Source organism: Chanodichthys erythropterus, chromosome 12 (assembly GCF_024489055.1).
Source record: "Chanodichthys erythropterus isolate Z2021 chromosome 12, ASM2448905v1, whole genome shotgun sequence".
NCBI classification, from domain to species: domain Eukaryota; kingdom Metazoa; phylum Chordata; class Actinopteri; order Cypriniformes; family Xenocyprididae; genus Chanodichthys; species Chanodichthys erythropterus.
The window spans coordinates 7,640,107-7,662,606 of record NC_090232.1 but is presented as its reverse complement, the minus strand read 5'-3'; the positions used below and the strand labels follow the sequence as shown (position 1 = coordinate 7,662,606).

At 34.8% G+C, this 22,500-nt stretch overlaps 1 protein-coding gene across 2 annotated transcripts in view; it reads left to right on the top strand.

Annotated features, from left to right (window-relative positions):
• The window catches only part of gpc6a (glypican 6a), a 262,772-nt gene that overhangs the window by 145,957 nt on the left and 94,315 nt on the right, over window positions 1-22,500 (top strand). For both annotated transcript variants that reach the window (XM_067403639.1, XM_067403638.1), the window contains exon 4: window positions 22,185-22,350. In XM_067403639.1, the coding sequence (XP_067259740.1) occupies window positions 22,185-22,350 (166 nt within the window). The remainder of the gene's footprint in view (window positions 1-22,184; window positions 22,351-22,500) is intronic.

Below are 22,500 nucleotides of genomic sequence, written 5' to 3'. Positions count from 1 at the left end.
TCTTGAACATATACAGAGAATTTTGTGACTCAATTTTAAACTAATACAGCCACTTTCCATCATCTATAATGCTCTCTGTATATTCAATTCATAATACACATAAAGCTCCAATGTTAATATCAAAGCATGAGGCTCTTAGGCCCTGTTTACATCTGGTATTAAGATGCGTTTTGGTCAATCGAATCAAAAGTAGACGAGGGAGACACATACCCGTTTACAGCTGGTGTTTTAATCTGTCTCTTTTGTTCACTTTCAACCACTTCTGTCCTGATTTCTTCAAGGGGAGGTTCTGTGGGTGGATAAATTAATTTTTTGTTTTTTTTTTGTTTTGTTTTTTCCAGATCTTTCAATCTAATGGACAAAACAAGCTTGTTTACATATGAACACACACAGAGACAACAGAAAAAAACATAGCAGCTTGATCTTTTGGCATATCAGAGGTCTTTGTATCATTAATACATCCTCCAAGTTGTGTGTATATATAATATATATATATATATATATATATATATATATATATATATATATATATATATATATATAATATATATATATATATATATATATATATATATATATATACATACATACAGTGGGTACGGAAAGTATTCAGACCCCCTTAAATGTTTCACTCTTGCAGCCATTTGCTAAAAAGTTCATTTTTTTCCCTCATTAATGTACACACAGCACCCCATATTGTAAGAAAAACACAGAATTGTTGACATTTTTGCAGATTTATTAAAAAAGAAAAACTGAAATATCACATGGTCCTAAGTATTCAGACCCTTTGCTGTGACACTCGTATATTTAACTCAGGTGCTGTCCATTTCTTCTGATCATCCTTGAGACGGTTCTACACCTTCATTTGAGTCCAGCTGTGTTTGATTATATTGATTGGACTTGATTAGGAAAGCCACACACCTGTCTATATAAGACCTTACAGCTCACAGTGCATGTCAGAGCAAATGAGAATCATGAGGTCAAAGGAACTGCCTGAAGAGCTCAGAGACAGAACTGTGGCAAGGCACAGATCTGGCCAAGGTTACAAAAACATTTCTGCTGCACTTAAGGTACCTAAGAGCACAGTGGCCTCCATAATACTTAAATGAAAGACGTTTGGGATGACCAGAACCCTTCCTAGAGCTTATCGTCTGGCCAAACTGAGCTATCGGAGGAGAAGAGACTTGGTGAGAGAGGTAAAGAAGAAGAGGAATGGCAGAGGATCCCCAAATCCAGGTGTGAAAAACTTGTTGCATCTTTCCCAAAAAGACTCATGGCTGTATTAGATCAAAAGGGTGCTTCTACTAAATACTGAGCAAAGGGTCTGAATACTTAGGACCATGTGATATTTCAGTTTTTTTTTTTTTTTTTTTTTTTTTTTATAAATCTGCAAAAATGTCAAAAATTCTGTGTTTTTCTGTCAATATGGGGTGCTGTGTGTACATTAATGAGGAAAAAAATGAACTTAAATGATTTTAGCAAATGGCTTCAATATAACAAAGAGTAAAAAATTTAAGGGGGTCTGAATACTTTCCGTACCCACTGTATACACAATACAATATACAATACAACTACATATACAATTTGCATGCATACATACATACATACATATGTTTAGATGTGTCGCAAATTGTGGCTATAGTAAACCAGAAAGTGGAAGATATTTAAAAAAAATTAATAATAATTGTTAACCCTATTTTGTAAAATGTTTATTAGAGATGCTTTTCTGTGTTTTCCTGGTCTGTAGTAATTGAGAAATCTATCTGGCTGATGCTTCAGAAAGAACCCAGAAGAGCTTCACTTTTCAGCAATAAAACCTATAAAACACTAATCTTTTTTTTTTTCTAGCTACAAAGAACACACTGTATATCCAAAAAAGCTTCATAAGTAAGTGAAATGGTGTTCAAAGCTCGAGGTGTAAGTTTATGATGTGTATATTTTTACCAATGACAGAATGTTACTGGATTGCAGACACATACGAGTCTCTCGCTGCACTGGACATGAGGCAGGCATCACTAATGGCCGTGCTTTGATTCAGTATGTGTTGTGTGCTAATGGACCGGGCTGTTTTCACAGACCTGTTTGGGGCAGTGATGTCATTGACCTCATGTAAGAGACCTAAAGAGAAATACGCCAAAATGTTGTTTACATGCACGAGCACACTCACATACCCAGCCTGATGCTGAAGTCATTTTGACATTTATTTGTTGCTGTGAAAAACAAGATGTTTGTGCTTTGCTGCTAATTTAAAGAACTTGATATTCCTGCTGTTCAGATCGCTAATGGTTTAATTAAATAAATCTTTGGGTTTCTAATTGGATTTTTAAAATTGCACATATAAATAAATAATAAAACATTATATTAACAGATTAGAATGGTAATATCTATGAAAATGGGTTTTATTTTTAGCTGTCTGATTTATTTATAATATAATATATTATGTAATATGATATATTTTATATATATATATATATATATATATATATATATATATATATATATATATATATTGTATGTAATTGGAATTGTTATTTATAATATAATATAATTACAATAATAAAGTGTATATCTTTTTTTAAGTTTGTGTATTTTCAATGACAGTGTGTAGAAATCACATGGAACACATTACGATGTGCTCAGGAATAAACAGCTCCGATTACACATTTGGGATTAATTGCAATCCATGGCCTCATCGCTGGTATGTTTTCTCTGATTTGAGCACTGAAAATCCGCTCATGTTAGATTATGAGAACCATTTGGAGAATTCGTGCTTCATGCCGTCCCTCTACTTGAAATGCTGAAAGGGGCAAAAGAAGATTTAACAGATTATTGCTTTTTTTTTTTTTTTCTCAGAGATCTGAGGATAACATTATTTAAACTGCAGCAAAACAGCATTAGAGTATTTAGAGGTTCAGAACGGGTGTGTGGTTTAAGATTTAGCATGGTTGTGTTTGAAATAAAACTGTATATTGTCACTGAAAGGAAGAATAATGAAGTAAAAAAAAAACTTGGGAAATTGTTTTCAGTTCTTTGAGTATAGGTGTGATTGTTTGAGCTTAAAACTAATTTAAATTTATGACACTAGGCGTGTGAATGCAAAGTTTTAGCTGTATAAGCTCAATTTCATTGTGTTGTGTCCTGAGACTCGATTCATAATGCAAAACAAGTACATTTTGAATTGCTTTCTAGTTCCCTGAATGGCACAAATGTTTGAAGGAAACTGTCGTTCACTTTGAATTTTGCAAGAATATATTAAAATGCTTAAGTATGTACAAAGTTTTTCATGTTTGCAATGAGTTGTTTAAGCATTGCCATCCATGTTTGTGAACTTATATAGGACAGTGAAGCAACGGTAGGTCACATGATATGTCACAACATGGCGGAAGTAGTATGCGCAGATTACATTCACACTACACACACTCTTAGTATGTAGCAACTGTGAAATAATGACTTGCTCAAAATAAGTACCTACTCATATACAGAGTATATGATTTCGGCATGATTTCAGCCTATGTTTCTGGCTTTTAGTATTGTCAGTGGTCAGAACGAAAGATATAGGAAACATTTTTTCAACCAGGACCAGGATTGTGTTTTCAAGAGTTCAAAGACAGCCTCAATTTTTTTACGGGCATATATATATTGATCTTAACTGCTGTAAACATGTCAGCACTGTTTATATTTGGTTTAGGAAGAGTCGCTGTGTTACATAGCTGCATTTAAAAATAAAGTAAACTTGACCTTAAAGCAAACTGGAAGTTTTCCATACTTCTATCAGGCTGTTTCGTTAAAAAAGAAACTCTTTTCTTACAGTTGGGAGGATAGAGTTGCCTAGTTCAATAGGATCAGTAGTCTGTCTGTCTGTCTGCTGAACAGACATCTGTTAAGGTCTCATTGATGGTCTCCCATGGGAACGCCACTGATTTTCAAGTGCACATACTCTTTTTGTTAGAGAGCCGAGCTCGCCACATTGTTTACAAGAATACCACGTTTTGCAAAAAGAACAATATTTCATCTCTTTGTTCTGATATAGAATAGCTTACCTGAAATGACTAAATGGTTTAGTTGCATATATATATATATAATCATATTATGGACACCTTTGTTCACTGTAACGATGATGTCTTGACAGTGTAATTCTAGCATTGAGATACTGTTATTTTTTTATTTTTTTTTATATTTTTTGAAAGTTTTTTTTTAACTTAAAATTTAATTTTAGTTCAAGTTTTAGTAATTGTGTGTGTTAGAAAAAATGGTTGATTTTAGTAGTTTTTGGGTTTTTAAATATATCTATATAGTTTTTATTATTTTTTATTTGTTTATATTTTGAAATTAAACAAGTTTATATTTTATTTTATTCCACTTAATGTTTATTTTATTTCAAGTAATGAATATTATTTTGCTCATTTTTTATATATATCATTTTATTTCAATTAATGTTTATTTCAAGTAACTTTTTTTTTAATGGTTTTAGTTTTAGTTACCTATATTCACCCTGCGTCTTGATTCAGTCATTTTGCCAGAATGCGTCTAATTTAGTCATAATGCGTCTTGATAAAGTGCATTTGTGTAGTTGGTGGCCTAAATGTGTTAGACGGTAATTGAGCGCCAAACTTGTCAGAGCCCGTGTTGTGACATTATGTCTGTGCTATCCTGGCACTCCTGTGTCCCTGATGACCCCCGACATTTGAGAGGTGGCTAAAGTGCAGACTCTGTCAAGTGCGGCACCTTTCATCAGAGAGCGGGCGGGTGGCCCAGAGGTGCAAACCTAACACCGTATGACACTCCGGTTTAAGCCTGGCCTGGGAGTGAAGGGGACCGCCGGAGATCAGGAGACAGATCCTCTGCACAGCGGCTCTGATATTTTTCTTTTAGTCAGCGGCCGTATGTCGGGGTTCATCAAAAAAGCAATCGGCCGCAGCTGTCTAAAGCAGTCACAGCGAGGTGCAGGAGCTGATGGGTAAGGCTGATAAAAGATAAAACACGGCCCTTCACCTTCACCTTCACGTCGCACGCAGCCGCAGATTGCCGGTTTTGGCGAGGACACTTGGGGTGACTTTTCCGCCTGTCCTAACTGACTGTTAAGAAGGGCTTTTTGAGTTTACAATAAGTGACACTGGACCAGCCTCACTGGGACTGTCTTTCTCTTTTACTTTTCATTTAAAAATCCAGCCAGCCATGTGTCCTTTCTCTGTTGAAAGTGCACAGATATAGAGTGAAGCAACACATCCATTACACAATATTTTATTTGGATATTTTCAGCGACAAAGGTCAGAAGTGAGGGCATGCTTTCAGATTTACCATTATTTTATCACCCATCCTTACCCATTTACTGTTTTATTTTATTTTATTTTATTTTATTTTATTTTATTTTATTTTATTTTATTTTATTTTATTTTATTTTATTTTATTTTATTTTATTTTATTTTATTTTATTTTATTTTATTTTATTTTATTTTATTTTCAATACATGGCAAACAGCACATGCCATTGTGTTGCTTGCAGTCGCTGAACTGCTCTTTAATTGGCTGTTTGTATCTCTGATTCAATTTACTGGTGTTAATGAGGGTCAAACTATTGTTCCTATGAAGCTGTTTAAATGTTACCAATTATCATCTGCATTTTAATTACTCAACAAAACATTTTTTTACTTGCATTTGGCTCTTAGTGAGCATTAAAATAATATTCTGGGTTAAATACAAGAATTCCACAGAAAATACTTATGAATATGTACCAGGAGTTCTCATAAAATGTAAATCTAAAGTCTAAAGCATTACCCAGAAGAAACACCATAGGAAATATACACTTTTGTGTGTGTGTGTGTGTGTGTGTGTGTGTGTGTGTGTGTGTGTGTGTGTGTGTGTGTGTGTGTGTGTTGTTTTTACACTAACAACATGACATTAGCATGTATTGAACTCTGACTGTTCCTTTCATTTTGGATTTTGCGTCACCTTCCAACAAAATACTACCATGAAAATTTGAACACTTTGAACACTTTTTCCTTTTGAAACTTTTCTATGGACATAATTTGTTGCCTCACACTATATTACAGCAGGGAACATCAAAAGTGCTGGTTTGTGATTGTACATTGGCAATTTGTGGCTGAAAATAACATAAAAAGTCCTTGTTACTTCCATCAAAATTGTTCTCAATAATGTCTCATTAAAGCCTATTGTACAGGTAATGATAATGTGTTGACAGATGTGTAGCATTCACTAACTGTGTCTAAAGTGTTGCCTTGTCTGATTAATATAAGTGTCTTTGGGCTTGTTTTTTCATAAAGTCACCTTTTAATAGGCCTATGGGCAGTCATGGGGTGCTATTTTAAAGAAAACAGTCTTATATTTGGACTTATTTTGGAGAGGCAGGCAAGTCACTTGTTTAGGGCTTATTTTTTATTATTATTTTAAAAAATAGTTTGGTGAAAACTAAATAAATAAATAAATAAATAAATAAGATAAAAAAAAAACTGCACACTGCTTTATCTGCTCCTATAAAACTTTAATAAGTTTAAATGTTTTGATCAAACAAAGTCTTCATCAGGCATTAACAACAACAAATATAAAGGTATTTTATATTCACATACACTCTAAAAAATGCTGGGTCAAAAACAACCATTTCAGGGTTATTTGGCAACCAAGCACTGGGTAAATATTGGACAGAACAAATGCTGGGTTATTTTGACCCAGCTTGTTGGGTTTAACACATTAAACCATTTGCTAGGTTGATTTTGGCATAGTGCTTTATCAGTCAACCTGATATTGACGGTTTTCTTTGTCATTTTAAATAATAAAAATGCACTCTAAAATCTCAGTTATAGGACAATGTTTGTATAATATACAATATTTTTTGTTCAATGGCCAGTCAGTCTTTTGCAATCATAAAATACTCAAAGTAAATGTTTTAGGACGTGACATGAGCAGCCAATGGGAAGAAAACTACACTCTAAAAAATGCTGGGTTAAAAACAACCCATATTGGGTTGAAAATGGACAAACCCAGCGATTGGGTTGTTTTAACCCAGCGATTTGGTTAAATGTTTGCCCAACCTGCTGGGTAGTTTTATTTAACTCAACTCTTGTTTAAAAATTACTGTATTGCTTAATTAAAATTAACCCAAAGTATGTTGGAAATGAACATTTATTAATGTTCAATGAATAATTATTAAACAATAAACATTTATTAAATTGCTTATTAATACATTTATATTAATAAACTATTAAACTATTACACTCTAAAAAATGCTGGGTTAAAAACAACCCAAGTTGGGTTGAAAATGGACAAACCCAGCGATTGGGTTGTTTTAACCCAGCAGTTGGGTTAAATGTTTGCCCAACCTGCTGGGTAGTTTTATTTAACCCATCTATTGTTTGAAAATGACTATATGGCTGACTTAAAATGAATCTAAAATTAAATTAAAATGTTCATTTATTAAACATATTAATAAATGTTAATTTTCAAGATATTTTGGGTTCATTTTAAGTAAGCAATACTGTAATTTTTAAATGATAGTTGGTTAAAATAAAACTACCCAGCAGGTTGGGCAAACATTTAACCCAATCGCTGGGTTTGTCAAACGCATAACACGACCACAGCCGTGACGCTAGCACACTCGATCAATAGCACTCCTATTGTAGTCAGTGGAGCGCATGGCAACTTTGTCGCAACGATGTTGCATCATGTTTCAGCCCTGTTCGCGCAATTCGTTTGATGGGAAGTGAAACTTCCATGGTGGTGCCGGTGCGTTGTTCACTTTGAGACATTAGCTGCGATGTGCAAATAGGGTCTAAACAAAAAAAAGTGAGGCTACAGACATTTTCCTATTTGTACAATAATAATTTGATAGGAAAACAGACCTTAATTTAATTCAGGACGTTTCCCCTCAGAACAGAACATAAAATGACAGTTGACAAATGTATCCAGTTATAACCGGTTTAGCACAGAATAACCAACATTGGGTTACATTGACTCAGCGCTGGGGTAGGGATGTGAGGAGGTTCATCGTGTGTTGACAGTAAAAATGTGATGAGATCATGATTTATGGATAAGTTTTAAAATTATTATACATACATGTCTTGTGCTAATGCACTCCCTCATATTGAATCATTTGAATGAGAGAAAGAACAGATTGGTATGCGTACACACCTAAATCTGACGTTCTTGTAAATGCCCTCAATCTGTCACCCAAATTTCACAACCCTTAATATTGACACAAACTCATGATTAGCACCAGCGTCGTATAATCTTTATGAACATCCAGCCATGCGGAAGCTGCCATTCACACCAAATCTGTGCCCTTGAATTTTGTTGAGGAAGTGTAAGTATCTGTCAGGGCATCTGAACACAAAGCGGCAGAGCGTGATCCACCGCAGCTGAGCATGACAAATACAGCGATGGTGCTCGTCTCTATTACCTCGCTCACGTGTGTGTGTGATCTGTGGTACGGCGGCGTGCCAGCTGTAGCAGAGCTGATTGTTTTCGAGCCAGTGCCTCAGCTGGGGGGTTAAACTGTCACTGTAGCTCTCACTGGCTCTTGTCCTAAGATGCCGTTCAATTAGAGAGAATTGTAATTGTAGGGCAAACCTGTATTATTGGAAATGTGGTGAAAGAAAGGGATTTTTTTTTTTCTTTTTTTAGGTTTTGAGGCCCGTAACATAAATGCTTTTAGCAATGCAAGCTTTTTGAAATATGAAAACATTCATAACACAAAGCATTGCATTCTCAGCATTGCCACTAGGGGTGCTATGGCGAGTTTTCTCTTTCAGATCAACTGCTATCATTGGTATGGAAGCTTGTATATGCCATGAAATAAAAAAATGAAAAAGGTAATTGTGACTTTTTATCTCACAACTCGCAACTTTTTTCTCGTAATTGTGAGATCAGTTGCGAGTTAAAAAGTCAGAATAGCTTGATATAAAGTCAGAATTGTGTTATAAAGTCAGAATTGTGAGATATAAACTGGCAGTTGCATGTTATAATGTCTAATTGTGAGGGGGAAAAGATGTTTTTTTTCAAAATTGTGAGTTTCTATCTCACAATTCTGACTTTATAACGCTCAATAACAATTCATTGCTATGGAAGCTTGTTTACGCCATGAAATAAAAAATAAAAAAAGGTAATTGTGACTTTTTATCTCACAATTCTTACTTTTTTTCTCGTAATTGGCAATTTATATCTTGCAATTCTGACTTTATAACTTGAATTGTGAGTTCAGTTTTTATTTCGCAGTTCTGAGAAAAAAGTCAGAATTGCGAGATAAAAACTCAGAATTGCAAGCAAAAAAAAAACAAAAAAAAAAAACACAATTCTGACTTTGTAACTTGCAATTGCAAATTTGAATCTTGCAATTCTGAGAAAAAAAAGCCAGAATTATGAGATAAAGTCACAATTACCTTTTTTTATTTTTTATTTAGTGGCGGAAACAAGATTTCCATGCATTGCAGAGCATAAGTTTGAGGAAATATCTCTGAGGAAGTTAGTAGAAACAAGTTTGCAAAACTTTTGACACATTTACAGTTAGTGTTAATTTAGTGTTATTTATATGCTAGTATTTATTAATATTTTGACTTATTTTGGGTTTTAGTAATTTTGTTATGTACTTTTTTTTTTGTTTAAGTTTTTCATCTAACAAACTATATAGCTTTATTTCAATTAACAAAAACAATTTTGAATAGTAACACATCTGGTTTAATGGCATAGACGTTGTACAGAGTGCACATTGTATACAGTATGTGCAACTTGCATTGTTGTGCTTGCATATTAAAACATGTATTTTTACATGCTTTTGGCCCTTTTTTCAGTTAAGATATTCAGCTTCAGAAAATAATTTTGTTGCTGAAACGATGCTCTTTCAGATCTCGGGAGACCTTAATAGAGATTTTAAGTATATGTTTAATTTAAGTATCACCGTTTCTCTGATGTTTCTTCTAAAATGCCTTTAGAGAAATGCAAATAAGACAAAAATAAGTTACAGTAAGAGAAGCATCTGGGAAGCAGAGGCATTTCCGTTTGCTCTTCCACAGCCATTTTGGGCAGTAGTTGCAAATTTAAAAAGATGTGTTTACTTCTCTATTTTGGATTAAAGATCCTGTTGAGTAAGTCTAAACACATTGTTCTGAATAAACATAGTTTCAGTTTCAGAAGTGTGATCATGCAGCAGAAACGTGAGAAATATTGTTGTGTGGGTTGTTTCTGTTGCCTTGGGTGTAAGCAAGGTGGTTTGAAGAGTTCAAGCAAGGTTGGTTTAGTTTGTGAAAGATGTGCTAAGTTGTGTTGTCAAGTTAGTTTAAAATATTTCCATCCATCCATTCATTTTCCAAACCGCATGTCCTATGTTGGGTTGTGGGAGTTTAATATTTACTCGGAATGAATGAGGTCAACACAGACGTTAAGCTAACAGCCCACTAAACTCCAGCTCCAGGTTTTACTCTATATATACCCATCATGTTTGGGTCAGACATTTAACATGTTGCTTTAAATGTTATTTATAACATGTAAAGTGTTATTTATATTAAATTAAATACAAAGTTTTATTATTGAAACTCTAGATGGGGCAGGCCAATAACTCAACCTGCTCGTAATCACATCGTTAGCAATAAAAGCAGCAGCGTAGCAGATCTATTCCACCGAGACCAAACATATCAACATTGTCATACCCATACGATGCCAAACACTTTGAATTATGATTAATCTAGATCACATTAGCTTTCCAATGTGTGTGTAAAAGTATTAGTATTGTAAAATTTGTTAGTATTGTAATACTGCGCAAAGTTCAGAGGAGACAGTCCACTACTGGATTCACATTTCCTCTTTACCCACTTTTTTAGGTGCCTTTCTAGATGACAGATGGCGTGTTGACTTTTGCCGTGTTAGTTCACTGGCAGTGCCATTGAGGTTAATGATGTTGGCCGAACATGCCTAATGTCCGAAAAAAGGGGCATGCGATGCTGGCGTGAGTGCTAATGTAGATCTTTAGAGAGATTGAGCTTCATTTGGATTAGTAAATCTGGTTTGTGTCATCGCCGGCAGATTTCTTTTCTTGCATTCAGTCTTTTGTGAAATACACAGCAATGATTACCGAAACAGAGAGCTGAAGTGATGATTTGTAGGCCATACCATAAGTTAAATTTCCCCTTTGGCTTTTGGATTATTGCAGAAAATAAGCTCTGTGACCAATAGAAGTTTATGAATGTTTAGTATTCACAAATGAACACAACTTTTATGAATTTTGAAACCTAAATACAAGTAAAAAGCCAAAGGCAGACTATAAATGAACTGCACAGGGTTGTCACCATCGCTAAGCTACTAACAGCTGTTTCTGTCTTTATTTACAAGTTGGAAATTCTGATTTTATATTTTGCAATGAGTGCGAGTTTAATCACAAGGAGGCTGTGAAAGTGAATAGATTCATTCATCAGGCCTGGTGACGTTTAATGTCCCCAACTGCATCTGGTCCCACTTTTTCAAGAGATGAAAAATGTGGGGAGAAAAAAAAAAAATCACAAGTGGGGTATTACTGATGTATTTGATATTGTAGAATAAAAAGTTTTAATTTTGTTAACCACATGCCTTCAGGCATTTCAACCATTTAGGACACTTTCCTACAGCACTTTATAGAAATAGCAATATTTTGTTTAAATAAAATTATTCTTTATGAATCTCTCAAATGTAGTATTTCCTTTTAAACTATTTTCAGTGCGAAATTACTAAATTTTTACAAATATTTGCAAGTAACATATTAAATCAAAGGTGAAATTTTGAAGTTGAAAAATTGAAATAGTATTTTCAGTAACATTTTACAATAAAGTCGCATTAGCTAACATGAACTAACAATGAGTAATACATTTTGTAAAGCATTTATCAATCTTTGTTAACATCTTTGTAAAAATCGAATTGTAAAAATAAAATACAACTTTGGATTTTAAAAATGTATTAGTGTTGATGTTACCTTTGACTAAGAACAATAAATGCTCTAGAAGCATTGTTCATTGTCAGTACATGTTAACACATGCAGTTAAAGGGTTAGTTCACTGTTACGACCCTATGGTTGTGTTTTGTTCTATTTCTGTTTTTCTGTGAGTGTCTCTGTGTGTGTGTGTCAGTCTAGGAACATCATCCTGATTGGTTCCTGCAGGCTGATTGATGCTATGTCCTGATTAGTGCACAGTACTTTAAAAAGCATGTCATTACTTCCTCTACAGAGCGACCTTTTGTTTTGAGCAGAGTGTTTGGTTGTATATTGCAGAATCTGTGTGCGTTAGGAGAGTTTGAATATGTTAAGACAAAGTCCCTTTAAGACAAGTCATTTCACTCGGCGGCCATCTTTGAAACACCTCTCGGGCATCCATTATCTCTTTGAAAGGGGAAACATTAAATTCTCCAAAGCTGTTTGCCAAGCTTTCCATTAAATTTCATATTTGAAATCACCAATGAATTCTGACAACAACTATCTCATAATTTTTTTCCCCCAAATGCTCGAATCATGGCTAGAATTAAATGCGCGTCTTTTGTGCCTCATTTCAGAGACGCGCGTCTGACTGTTTCTATAGAAACCGGTGCTTCTAACGGCCGCTGCAGTGACGCGATGACTTTACCAGTCGGCGATTGGCTCTTATTTTGAAGCAGGGACTTATTCCGCCATAATGCGCTTTACACTTTCTCCCATTCAAAACAATACGAGTGACATGTCTTGTGTTATTCTATAGTCTTTAGTTAAGAGCATTAGAGACTGTGAGTGTTATTTGATTGTTTGTATTTGAGGAACTTAGTTATATTTGACGCATTTGCCTGTTTTTGACACTAAGTTTGGATTGCCCTTTCAATTTTGGTTTCCTGGCTGTATAGTAAATACTGATTATTTGGCAAAGTAGGGAGTCTGGTGCAATTTTTGTTTATTGTAAAGAGTTTGAGCTTTGTTTTTTTGGTTAGGGAGTTAGGTTTGAATATTGTATTTTTCTTTTCTTTTGGGTTAGTGTTTAGGAAAGAGTTATTAAAAGAAGGGAGTTTTGTTTGTTATTTTGGCCCAGTTGGCTCCTGAATCATAAGTCCCAAATTAAAAGTCAATAAATTTATCATTGTTCAATTTCATTACATTTCTCAGAATCTTTCATATTGCACCCTTTCCACTAGACGGGGCGTAGCCTCACCCAAAAATGAAAATTCGGTCAATATTTACTCACGTTCATGTCGTTCCAAACCCGTAAGACTTTCATTCATCTGCGGAACACAAATGAAGATATTTTTGATGAAATCTGAGAGCTTTCTGTCCCTCCATAGACAGCTACTTGACTACCACATTGACGCTTCAAAAAGTTTATGAAAGGGATCGTAAACTAATCCATATGAATCCATATTTATTCCACATTATCTGAAGAGACTCGATCCCTTTATATGCTGATCAGATGTAATTCACACATATAAACATTCATCAAAGCACACATCAGATATGGAAGCTCAAGCATGTTTGCTTGACATGCGAGAACCAACGAGGTTCATTCTAATGTGTTACGCAGCACGTTTCAGCTTCTGCAAGAGGTTTGTTCTCACACATCAAGCAGGTTCGGTTGAGCTCCTGTTTATGTTTGCTGATCAATGTTTATATGTGAACAAAAACCTAAATTCAGTCTGTTCAATATATAAAGCGATCAAGTCTCTTCAGAAAATTTGGATAAAACCACTCAATTCATATGGATTCTTTTTACAATCTCTTTGTGAACTTTTTGAAGTGTCAAAGTGTCATTTGAGTAGCTGTCAATGGAGGGACAGAAAGCTCTCAGATTGCATTAAAAATATCTTCATTTGTGTTCTGTAGATGAACGAAAGTCTTATGGGTTTTGGAACTACATGAATGTAAGTAAATGTTGACAGAATTTTCATTTTTGGATGAACTAACCCATTAACTAATGTTAACAAATAAACCCTTATTGTAAAGTGTTACTCCATTGTCTTTGTTTTATTTACAGCTTATTTACAGCTTGGGAAGTCCCAGTTATGATCCAAGAAGTTTTTAGTTCAAGTCGTGAGGGGCCCAGTGTCTTCCTGTAAGCTTCTGCTTCTTATTAACTTCTTGTGTCACTTCTCAGCCCTTCTCTGACATTTGAAACGAAAGAGAGGAACAGAAGGAGGTGCCACACCTTCAGTGATCTGATTATATCATATCCAAGCCTACACTCGCAATCTGCTCCGTGCGAAGTTTCACTCGTGTGTGTGTGTGTGCGTGTGTGTTGGGTTTGATTCTGGAGGCTCGTGCCAGGTTGGATTGGGCATACTGTCATAATAACTGCGGATTAGATCCATCTGCTGACAGGAATGTTCTTTTTGTCGTGCCAAACGCGTCACATTAGAGCAGCTCTAAGCTCGTCGCGTTGTATCGCATCTCTTAACACCCTTCAAGGTTAATTCTGTGCCTCTTCCTAAAACCATTGGTCATATATTTTCATTCCCAGATGCGGCTGACGAGTCTCAGGATTTGTTCAGTGAGATTTCCCATGGGTCGGTTTACCCTGGCTATGTGGTTCAGCGCGGAATGAGAAATCAAATGTGCCAGGCTTAAAATGGAACACAATGTACCCAACAGGATTTCTGTGCAGTTGCTCAAAGCCATTTTATCTTCACCTAGTACATGCAGCACAGTATATTATTGTCCTTTATGGTTCTTTATGAGCAGGACTCCCCATTTCAGATTTATCCTGAAGGCGTTTCCTTACAGAAAGATTGAGGAGGCACTTTGCTCGTGCTTTTCTTCACATCAACAGCATGCTGATATAATGATATCATTGTGAATCGAATCCCTTTTAAGGAAAAATCCCACATTTAAGCGTATTCATCTTAAAGGGTTATGCACAGTTTATATTACACCACAGAATGATGCAAATGCATTGAATACAGTTTCACTCAGAAATTTCGAGTAAACGGTTACAAAGTAGGAAGCGGAAAAACTGAAATAGAAACTATTTTCTTTTTACATTGTAGGCATTTAAGTGTGACCAAAAGATGAGACAATTTGTAACTTTTTATACATGCGTTGACCAAGGTGAATTGGTAACCATTTATCATTCTGCCCTGAGGCTCAGAAGATAGCGTATAAAGACAAGCAGGTCCAGTTGTGGTTTCAGACATCCATCTTGCTTGATTTTAAGTAGATCCGGCTCTTTTCATACCCTCAAACCGGATCTTGGGCATTACAATCCGTGAAATGCTCCATCAGAGCTGTTGGGTAATGTGCATTGTGCATTAGTGTGATAGATCTGAGCATTATGAATCTAATTTGTTCTTGAAATGTAATCTTTTATTTGAATCTTCGGACCGAGTCATTGATTTAAATTTTTGAATATTTTATCAAATTTTGTAATGAATCATTCATCATTTTGAATCTCTTGAATTTAAGAGACTCCAAAGGGAGTTATTCTCTATATCAGTGCACTCCGTTTCTGAACTCCCTGAAACGCCTCCATCGTAGTCTTGAGTTTTCTTCTGGGAACGAACATGTCACAATATTCCTCATTTAAATAATTTCTGCCCAAGGCATACGCAAAATAAAGGGACGGGGCCTGGATGAGTTAGAAGTGTTGAAACTCGCAGTTATGGTAAGGAGTGGGACATTTCCCAAACACGAAGTGCTTGACGAGTCCCAACACACTCATCCAGCCGACCAATCAGAGCACATTGTGATTTCAGAATGAGGGGCTAAACAGAGCATTACTGACAGACTGGGATTAGAGGTGCTGCAACAATGACACATTATGTGAAAAATAATGTTTAATGTTTTTAATATTCAAGCATGGAAACCTATTCTAGCAGAGCCCCAAAAACAAAATCAAAAATTGAAAAAGGACAGAATAGGTTGTCTTAAAGAATAGCTGGCTGATATATGCTTTTTGTAAAGGTTTGTGACAATTTATAATCAGTGATTTGTAATTTATGAAGGCTGCCATAAAAGACTAATATATTTCGAAATTATTTTAAATGTATTTTATTTACACTGTAAAAAATGACCGTGATCTTAACAGTAAAAGACTGTAAAAATGCTTACAAGATGTAATATAATTGGTTTATAGAAAGTTTCTGTACTATATACGGGGAATAACTGTAATAGATCATACCGTACATTTAATGTAATTATACAGTAAAATGCCGTTAAATTAACAATTTTTTTGGAGGTGAAAAAGGACACGTCATTGTATAATCTACAGTAAAAAACATAAAAATTGACTTTCCCAGAATCCCTTGTGTGACACTTCACATTTGATGTATTTTCATTGAAAGAATGTTTCTTCTTAGTTTTCCTTAGTTTTTTTTTTTTTTTTTCTAATCAGTTTTCTACATTAAGGTTTTATGTTTCATCTAATGTTGTTAAATTAATGTTAATTGCATTTTATAATGTCTCGTGTGTTACCATGATGGTGTTTAGTGTTCGTGTGAATGACACTGTACACCTTCTATATATTAGTATTGTTCTTCTCAGCTTGTGGAAAAGCTGCTTGTGATGAGCTTTGATTCATCATGTGACTCTCATCACCACTTTGTTTGATGGTTGTCAGTGTATTATAAAGGTACACAACAGATATTAGTTCTTCAATAGGATGGTAAATTATCATACCAGTTAATAAAATATTGTATTTTAATATAAATTTAAGTTAATAAAATATTGTATTTTAATATAAATTTAAGTTAAATATGTAAAACCTAAAATGTTGCTACCATATTTTTTTATGGTCAAATTCTGGCAACCACAGCTGCTTTTTTTTTTTTTTTTTTTTTTTTTTACTGTAAATTTAACAGATTTTGTATTACAGTGTAGTGTTGCATTGAGAAGAGTTATTAAGAAATTAACATTTCTAAAATGAAAATGAAATACATGTGATATTCATGCCTTCCATGTTGCCAGCACAAAAAGTGCTAAAACTAGTGCCGGTTTTTGCCGTTGGCCTGTAAGTAGAATCGCAGCTTAAGGGATTGCACGATTGTGACTAGCTGGTGGGAAAAGGGGAGAATTTATTGGAATTCACTGCTATTGTAGAAGGCGTCTGAAGCCGGAGCTCATAAATGACTCACGGGTCTCACTGTCCTCAGGAAATCTCGGCTGCTGATCAAGCTTACTGCATGTTGCATTGTCCATGGCTTAGGTCGATTTCTGAGCTTTTCAGATTGATTTGCGACAGGGATATCAGAGAATTGCGAGGAAGCCTGCTTCACTTTCATGAAAAATGCATTGTTTTGCATGCTTTCGAGCTGTGGAATGTAGAAACATGGAAATGACCTAGTTCGTGCTTCTGCATATCATCTTGTATGTTGAACGCACCTCATATTTCTACTCCATCACTGCTGGGCATTTCTTCTGCATGACAGTTTTGTCAAAGTTAATATAGATTTGTATCAAAAGTGCAGTGGGCAAACCCACAGGAACATTTTATTGCTCAGGGGGTGACGCTTTAATAACTCTGTGCTATGCATACATGAGCATGACTATAGTATAAGTCAGGAATAAGTCATTTTGTTGACCTCAAGTACATAAAATCTATAGTATTTATTGGCTTGAGGAATTTCATTACTTTTATGCGTCAGTGTACTTGAACAGCTCAATTTTAAAGATATTCAGGTGTCTTTAAAAATCTGGATTGTAAGATTTCTCTTCTGCTCACCAAGGCTGCTTGTAATTGATTAAAAAATGCAGTAAAAACAGTATCGTGGAATATTTTACATAGCTGTTTTCTATTTGAATATATTGTAAAATGTAATTTATTTCTGTGATCAAAGCTGAATTTTACGTCAGTCTTCAATGTCACATGATCCTTCAGAAATCATTCTATATGCTGATTTGCTGTTCAAGAAACATTTCTGATTATTATCAATGTTCAAAACAGTTGTGTTGCTTCATTTTTTTTTTTTTTTTTTTGGAAACTATCATACTTTTTTTTCAGGATTTCTGATGAATTGAAAGTTTAATTGAACATCATCTATTTGAAATAGAAAATATTTATAACATTATAAATGTCTTTACTGACATTTTTGATCAATTTAATTACATATTTAGTTACGGAAATTATTTTGGGTTTTCTGCGCATAAAGATGATGATGATGATGATGATGATGATGATGATGATGATGATGATTATGACGATTATTATTATATGATTATTATTTATTTATATTATCTTGGAAATGGAAGTTTTGGAAAGTCTTTTTTAAATATATTTTTATACTGTTTAATATTTCATATTTTGATTAAGCTTTTATGTTTTTTTTTTATTTTTTTGAATTAAAAAAAAATCAATATATATATATATATATATATATATATATATATATATATATATAAATATATATATATATATATAAATATATATATATATATATATATATATATATATATATATATATATATATATATATATATATATATATAATCTTTTTTTTTTTTTTTTTTTTTTATAATCATAGGGGAGAAAAAAATTCCCTTACTTGAAAAAGCCCATTAGTTTTACAGTGAAAGAGAAGTCAGCCGTGTGTTTCCATTAAACAGAATTTGTCCTGTCAGCCTTTCAGATACTGTATTGAAGCAAGAAAGAAATCCTGCGAATTGTCCTCAGTCTGAGAGTATACCGCAATATCCTGGTGGTGTCCCTCATTTAAAGTCACATTTGCAACCAGACAGTTTCTCTGTGTACTGCGTAAAGTTAATGGCTGATTAGGAAAGGAATGAAAAACACTGTCAGCGCAGGGTGCGAGTGAGGCTGGCTGTGATGAAATTGCAGACACACTGCGTTCAAAGCTCTCCTGCGCTCGGCATTTGATGTCGGAGTGTAAAACGTAGAGCGTCAGAGCAGCTCCGTTTGATCCTCTCTGTTCAGAGTCTTCAGAAGCTCCAGAAACACTTGTAGCTTTGGAGCGGGAGAGGAAGGGAAGTTTGGCGCTGTCTGGATCTGACGGATCATCACAGTCGAGCAGGATGATGAAGACAGGAAGTGTTTATCCTCCAATCCGGAGGTGTGGCGCGGCTTCAGAGTCGCAACTGATCCTCCGCATGTTCTTTCAATTACGAGCCGACGGTGGAGTTGTGTAAAGTGAAGATTTTGAAGGGTAAATAAATGAAGCTTGACAGAATACATGTGTTTGAACCATTAGAAAAGTTCTTTGTAAACTAACTCCTGTACAGAAAAAGGCAAAGTAGATACTACTACAGTAGCTTAAAGATGCCCTAGAACACCTTTTCAAAAGATGTAATATAAGTCTGAATGTGTCTGTGAAGTTTCAGCTCAAAATACCCCATAGATTTTTTTAGCATTAAATTTAAAAAAAAAAAAAATTAGAAATGCGCCGATTCTGTGCTCCCCGCCCCCAAGCTCGCGACTCTATAATACAGTGCATAAGCAAAGTTCACACAGCTAATATAACCCTCAGAATGTTTCTTTACAAAGTGTTCATCATGCAGCATATCAGATCATGTGAGTATAGTATTTATTTAGACGTTTACATTTGATTCTGAATGAGTTTAATAGTGCTCCATGGCTAAAGTTAACATTACACACTGTTGGAGAGATTTATAAAGAATGAAGTTGTGTTTATGAATTATACAGACTGCAAGTGTTTAATAATGAAAATAACGACATGGCTCTGGTATCCGTGAATACAGTAATAAACAATGGTAACTTTAACCACATTTAACAGAACATTAGCAACATGCTAATGAAACATTTAGAAAGACAGTTTATAAATATCACTAAAAATATAATGATATCATGGATCATGTCAGTTATTATTGCTCCATCTGCCATTTTTCGCTGTTGCCCTTGCTTGCTTGCCTGCATAAAGACTGATGATTCAGCTGTGCTGCTCCAGACGTTAATACTGCCCTTGTCTAATTCCTTGAACATGAGCTGGCATATGCAAATATTGGGGTCATACATATTAATGATCTGACTGTTGCGTCACAGTCTGTGTTATGTTGTGATTCGCCTGTTCTTCAGAGGTCTTTTGCAAAAATCAAATTTACATAAGAAGGAGGAAACAATGGTGTTTGAGACTCACTGTATGTCTTTTCCATGTACAGAACTCTAATCATTTAACTATGCCAAGATAAATTCAATTTTCAATTCTAGGGCACCTTTTATAAAAGAAGTGTTTTTGCTCTATTGCAAAGAATAAACTGAGGCTTAAGATAGTTAGCGTATACTGCATAGTCTATGTATTGTACACTGCCTACCCTTTGTATTTTCTTTAAAAACATTTGCTTATCCAGAAATAAATAAATAAATAAATAAAATGGTTATTTTAAATTAAAAATGTCTTAAAGGTCCAGTGTTGGTCCAGGTCCAATATTGATGAGGATCTTTTGACAGAAATGCAATATAATATACATAACTATGTTTTTAGTGGTTTATAAAGACCTTACAAAATGAACCGTTATGTTTTCATTACCTTAGAATGAACCATTTCTATCTCATACACCACCGGTCCCCTAACATGTTAAGTCGCCATTTTGCGACAGCAAGTTTCTACAGAACGCGTTTAGTCACTATGTTGTTGTTCTTCTTTGTTGGTGTTTTTAGAGGCAGCTTGCATCGTCACTACGTTGAATATGCACAAAGTAGTAGCAGTGGTAGTAGTAGTAGTTTGGTTTATTAGAAGCAGAGACCGTTCTTTGTTAGAAGTAAGAAGAAATATATATAGTTTATGCAATTGTGATAGGCCATCAAGGGTTTTCTGTTCAATTTTAATTTAAGTTTTACTATTTTTTGTATATGTGTTTCTGACATTTTTAATTATTAATTAGTATTTTCGTGTAATATTTTATTTATTTCAGGTTTATTTCAGTTATCAAAAATGATTTGTATTAGATGTTTTATACACTTAAACAAACAAGTAAACTTATATTTACAAGGTAATGTCGAAAAGTAATTGTGAGATGAAGTTTAACAAAATAATCACAATTATAAGATCTAAAATCCCAATTAAAAGACATAAACTTGCAAGTGTGAGATGTAAACTCACAAATAAAGTTGGCATGAAACAGAAGTTGTGTCTTTTCTTCCCTATCTGAGTGAAACGGCTTCTGGAATAAGAACAAATGTAGGGCGGGGCTTGATTATGTCTGTGAGGAATTGATTGGATGGTTGTGGTTTGCTATTTGTCGATCTCATGTGAGTGACAGGTTGCCCCGCCCTCACACCAGTAAACGCATCATCAGAGATAAGAAGAGATGTGCTGCAAGAGGGAGGGGAAGTTATTTTGATTAATTTAATAAATTAATAAAGATTATGAAGCACAAGAATCATTAAAAAATAATGATGTGCACAGATAAATGATTTATAATCAGTACTGTAATATTCCATAAGAAATATGAATTTTGATTTTGTGGTGATACATTTATTTATTTATTTATTATTTTTTTTTTTTACTTTGAAGCAGAAGCAGGATTCTATATTAATGAGAACACCTGCTTTCACACCTGTACAGTATATTCTGATTTTTACCCTTGATTTTCACCTTTAGACCTCATGTGATAGTCAAAACTGTGTTTCAGTTGGAGCGTTATAAGGCAATGCGGCACAGCACTGTCAGATTTGATCAGAGCAATCAACACAACATGTCCTTTTGAATCTCTCTGCGAGCAGCCCGCATGTTTCCAGCTGACCGTCTGCCTCCTTTCAGTGCGGCCTTGACCTTTGGAGAGCGCGCCTCCACATGATGGACAGAAGGTGGCTGGTGTACAAGCTCCTGAGTCAAGTATAAAGATAGAGAATGACATGCAATTATCAGAGATGGTTGGAAGTATATATCGGCTCTGAAGGCTAGCTGAGAATGTTGTCATTCGAGGTCCATCAACAAGTGTCTGTGAGTTTTTGTGAATGTTGTATCCATGAACCCTAGAAGAACCCATATTGACACTGAAAATGGACATGCATTGAGCGGATGCAATGCTTTTACGAATAGCTCACCCCGAAGTGGTTTGAAAGATATCTTTGACCTGTTCTCAATGCAGTTCTTCACTCTGAAAACCACTTTTAAGTGTGGCACAAACAGCGTTTAGACCCTGTTGTGAGAGCATAGTGGAGCGTCCCTATAGATTATATTTCAGGCCAATTCATTTTCTATTCCTCCCAACAGCCTGGAAGGCATCTCTCAAATGCATTCCCACACTCATCTGTTCAGCCAGGACTAACCTCTTCCCTTTTTCTATTTCTCCTGCAGGTCAATATATCACCAGGATGCAGTAAAGCATTGACCAAAATGTTGTACTGTCCGTACTGTGGAGGGATGCCAGGCCTCAAACCCTGCGCCAACTACTGCCAAAATGTCATGCGGGGCTGCCTGGCCAACCAAGCGGACCTGGACCCGGAGTGGAACCTCTTCATTGGTGAGATGTGCTTTCTGTTTCAGCTCGGTTTTCAGATATAGATTTCTCCTGTTGGATTATAGTCAAAAGGGCTTTCTTTCTTTCTTTCTTTCTTTCTTTCTTTCTTTCTTTCTTTCTTTCTTTCTTTCTTTCTTTCTTTCTTTTGATCGT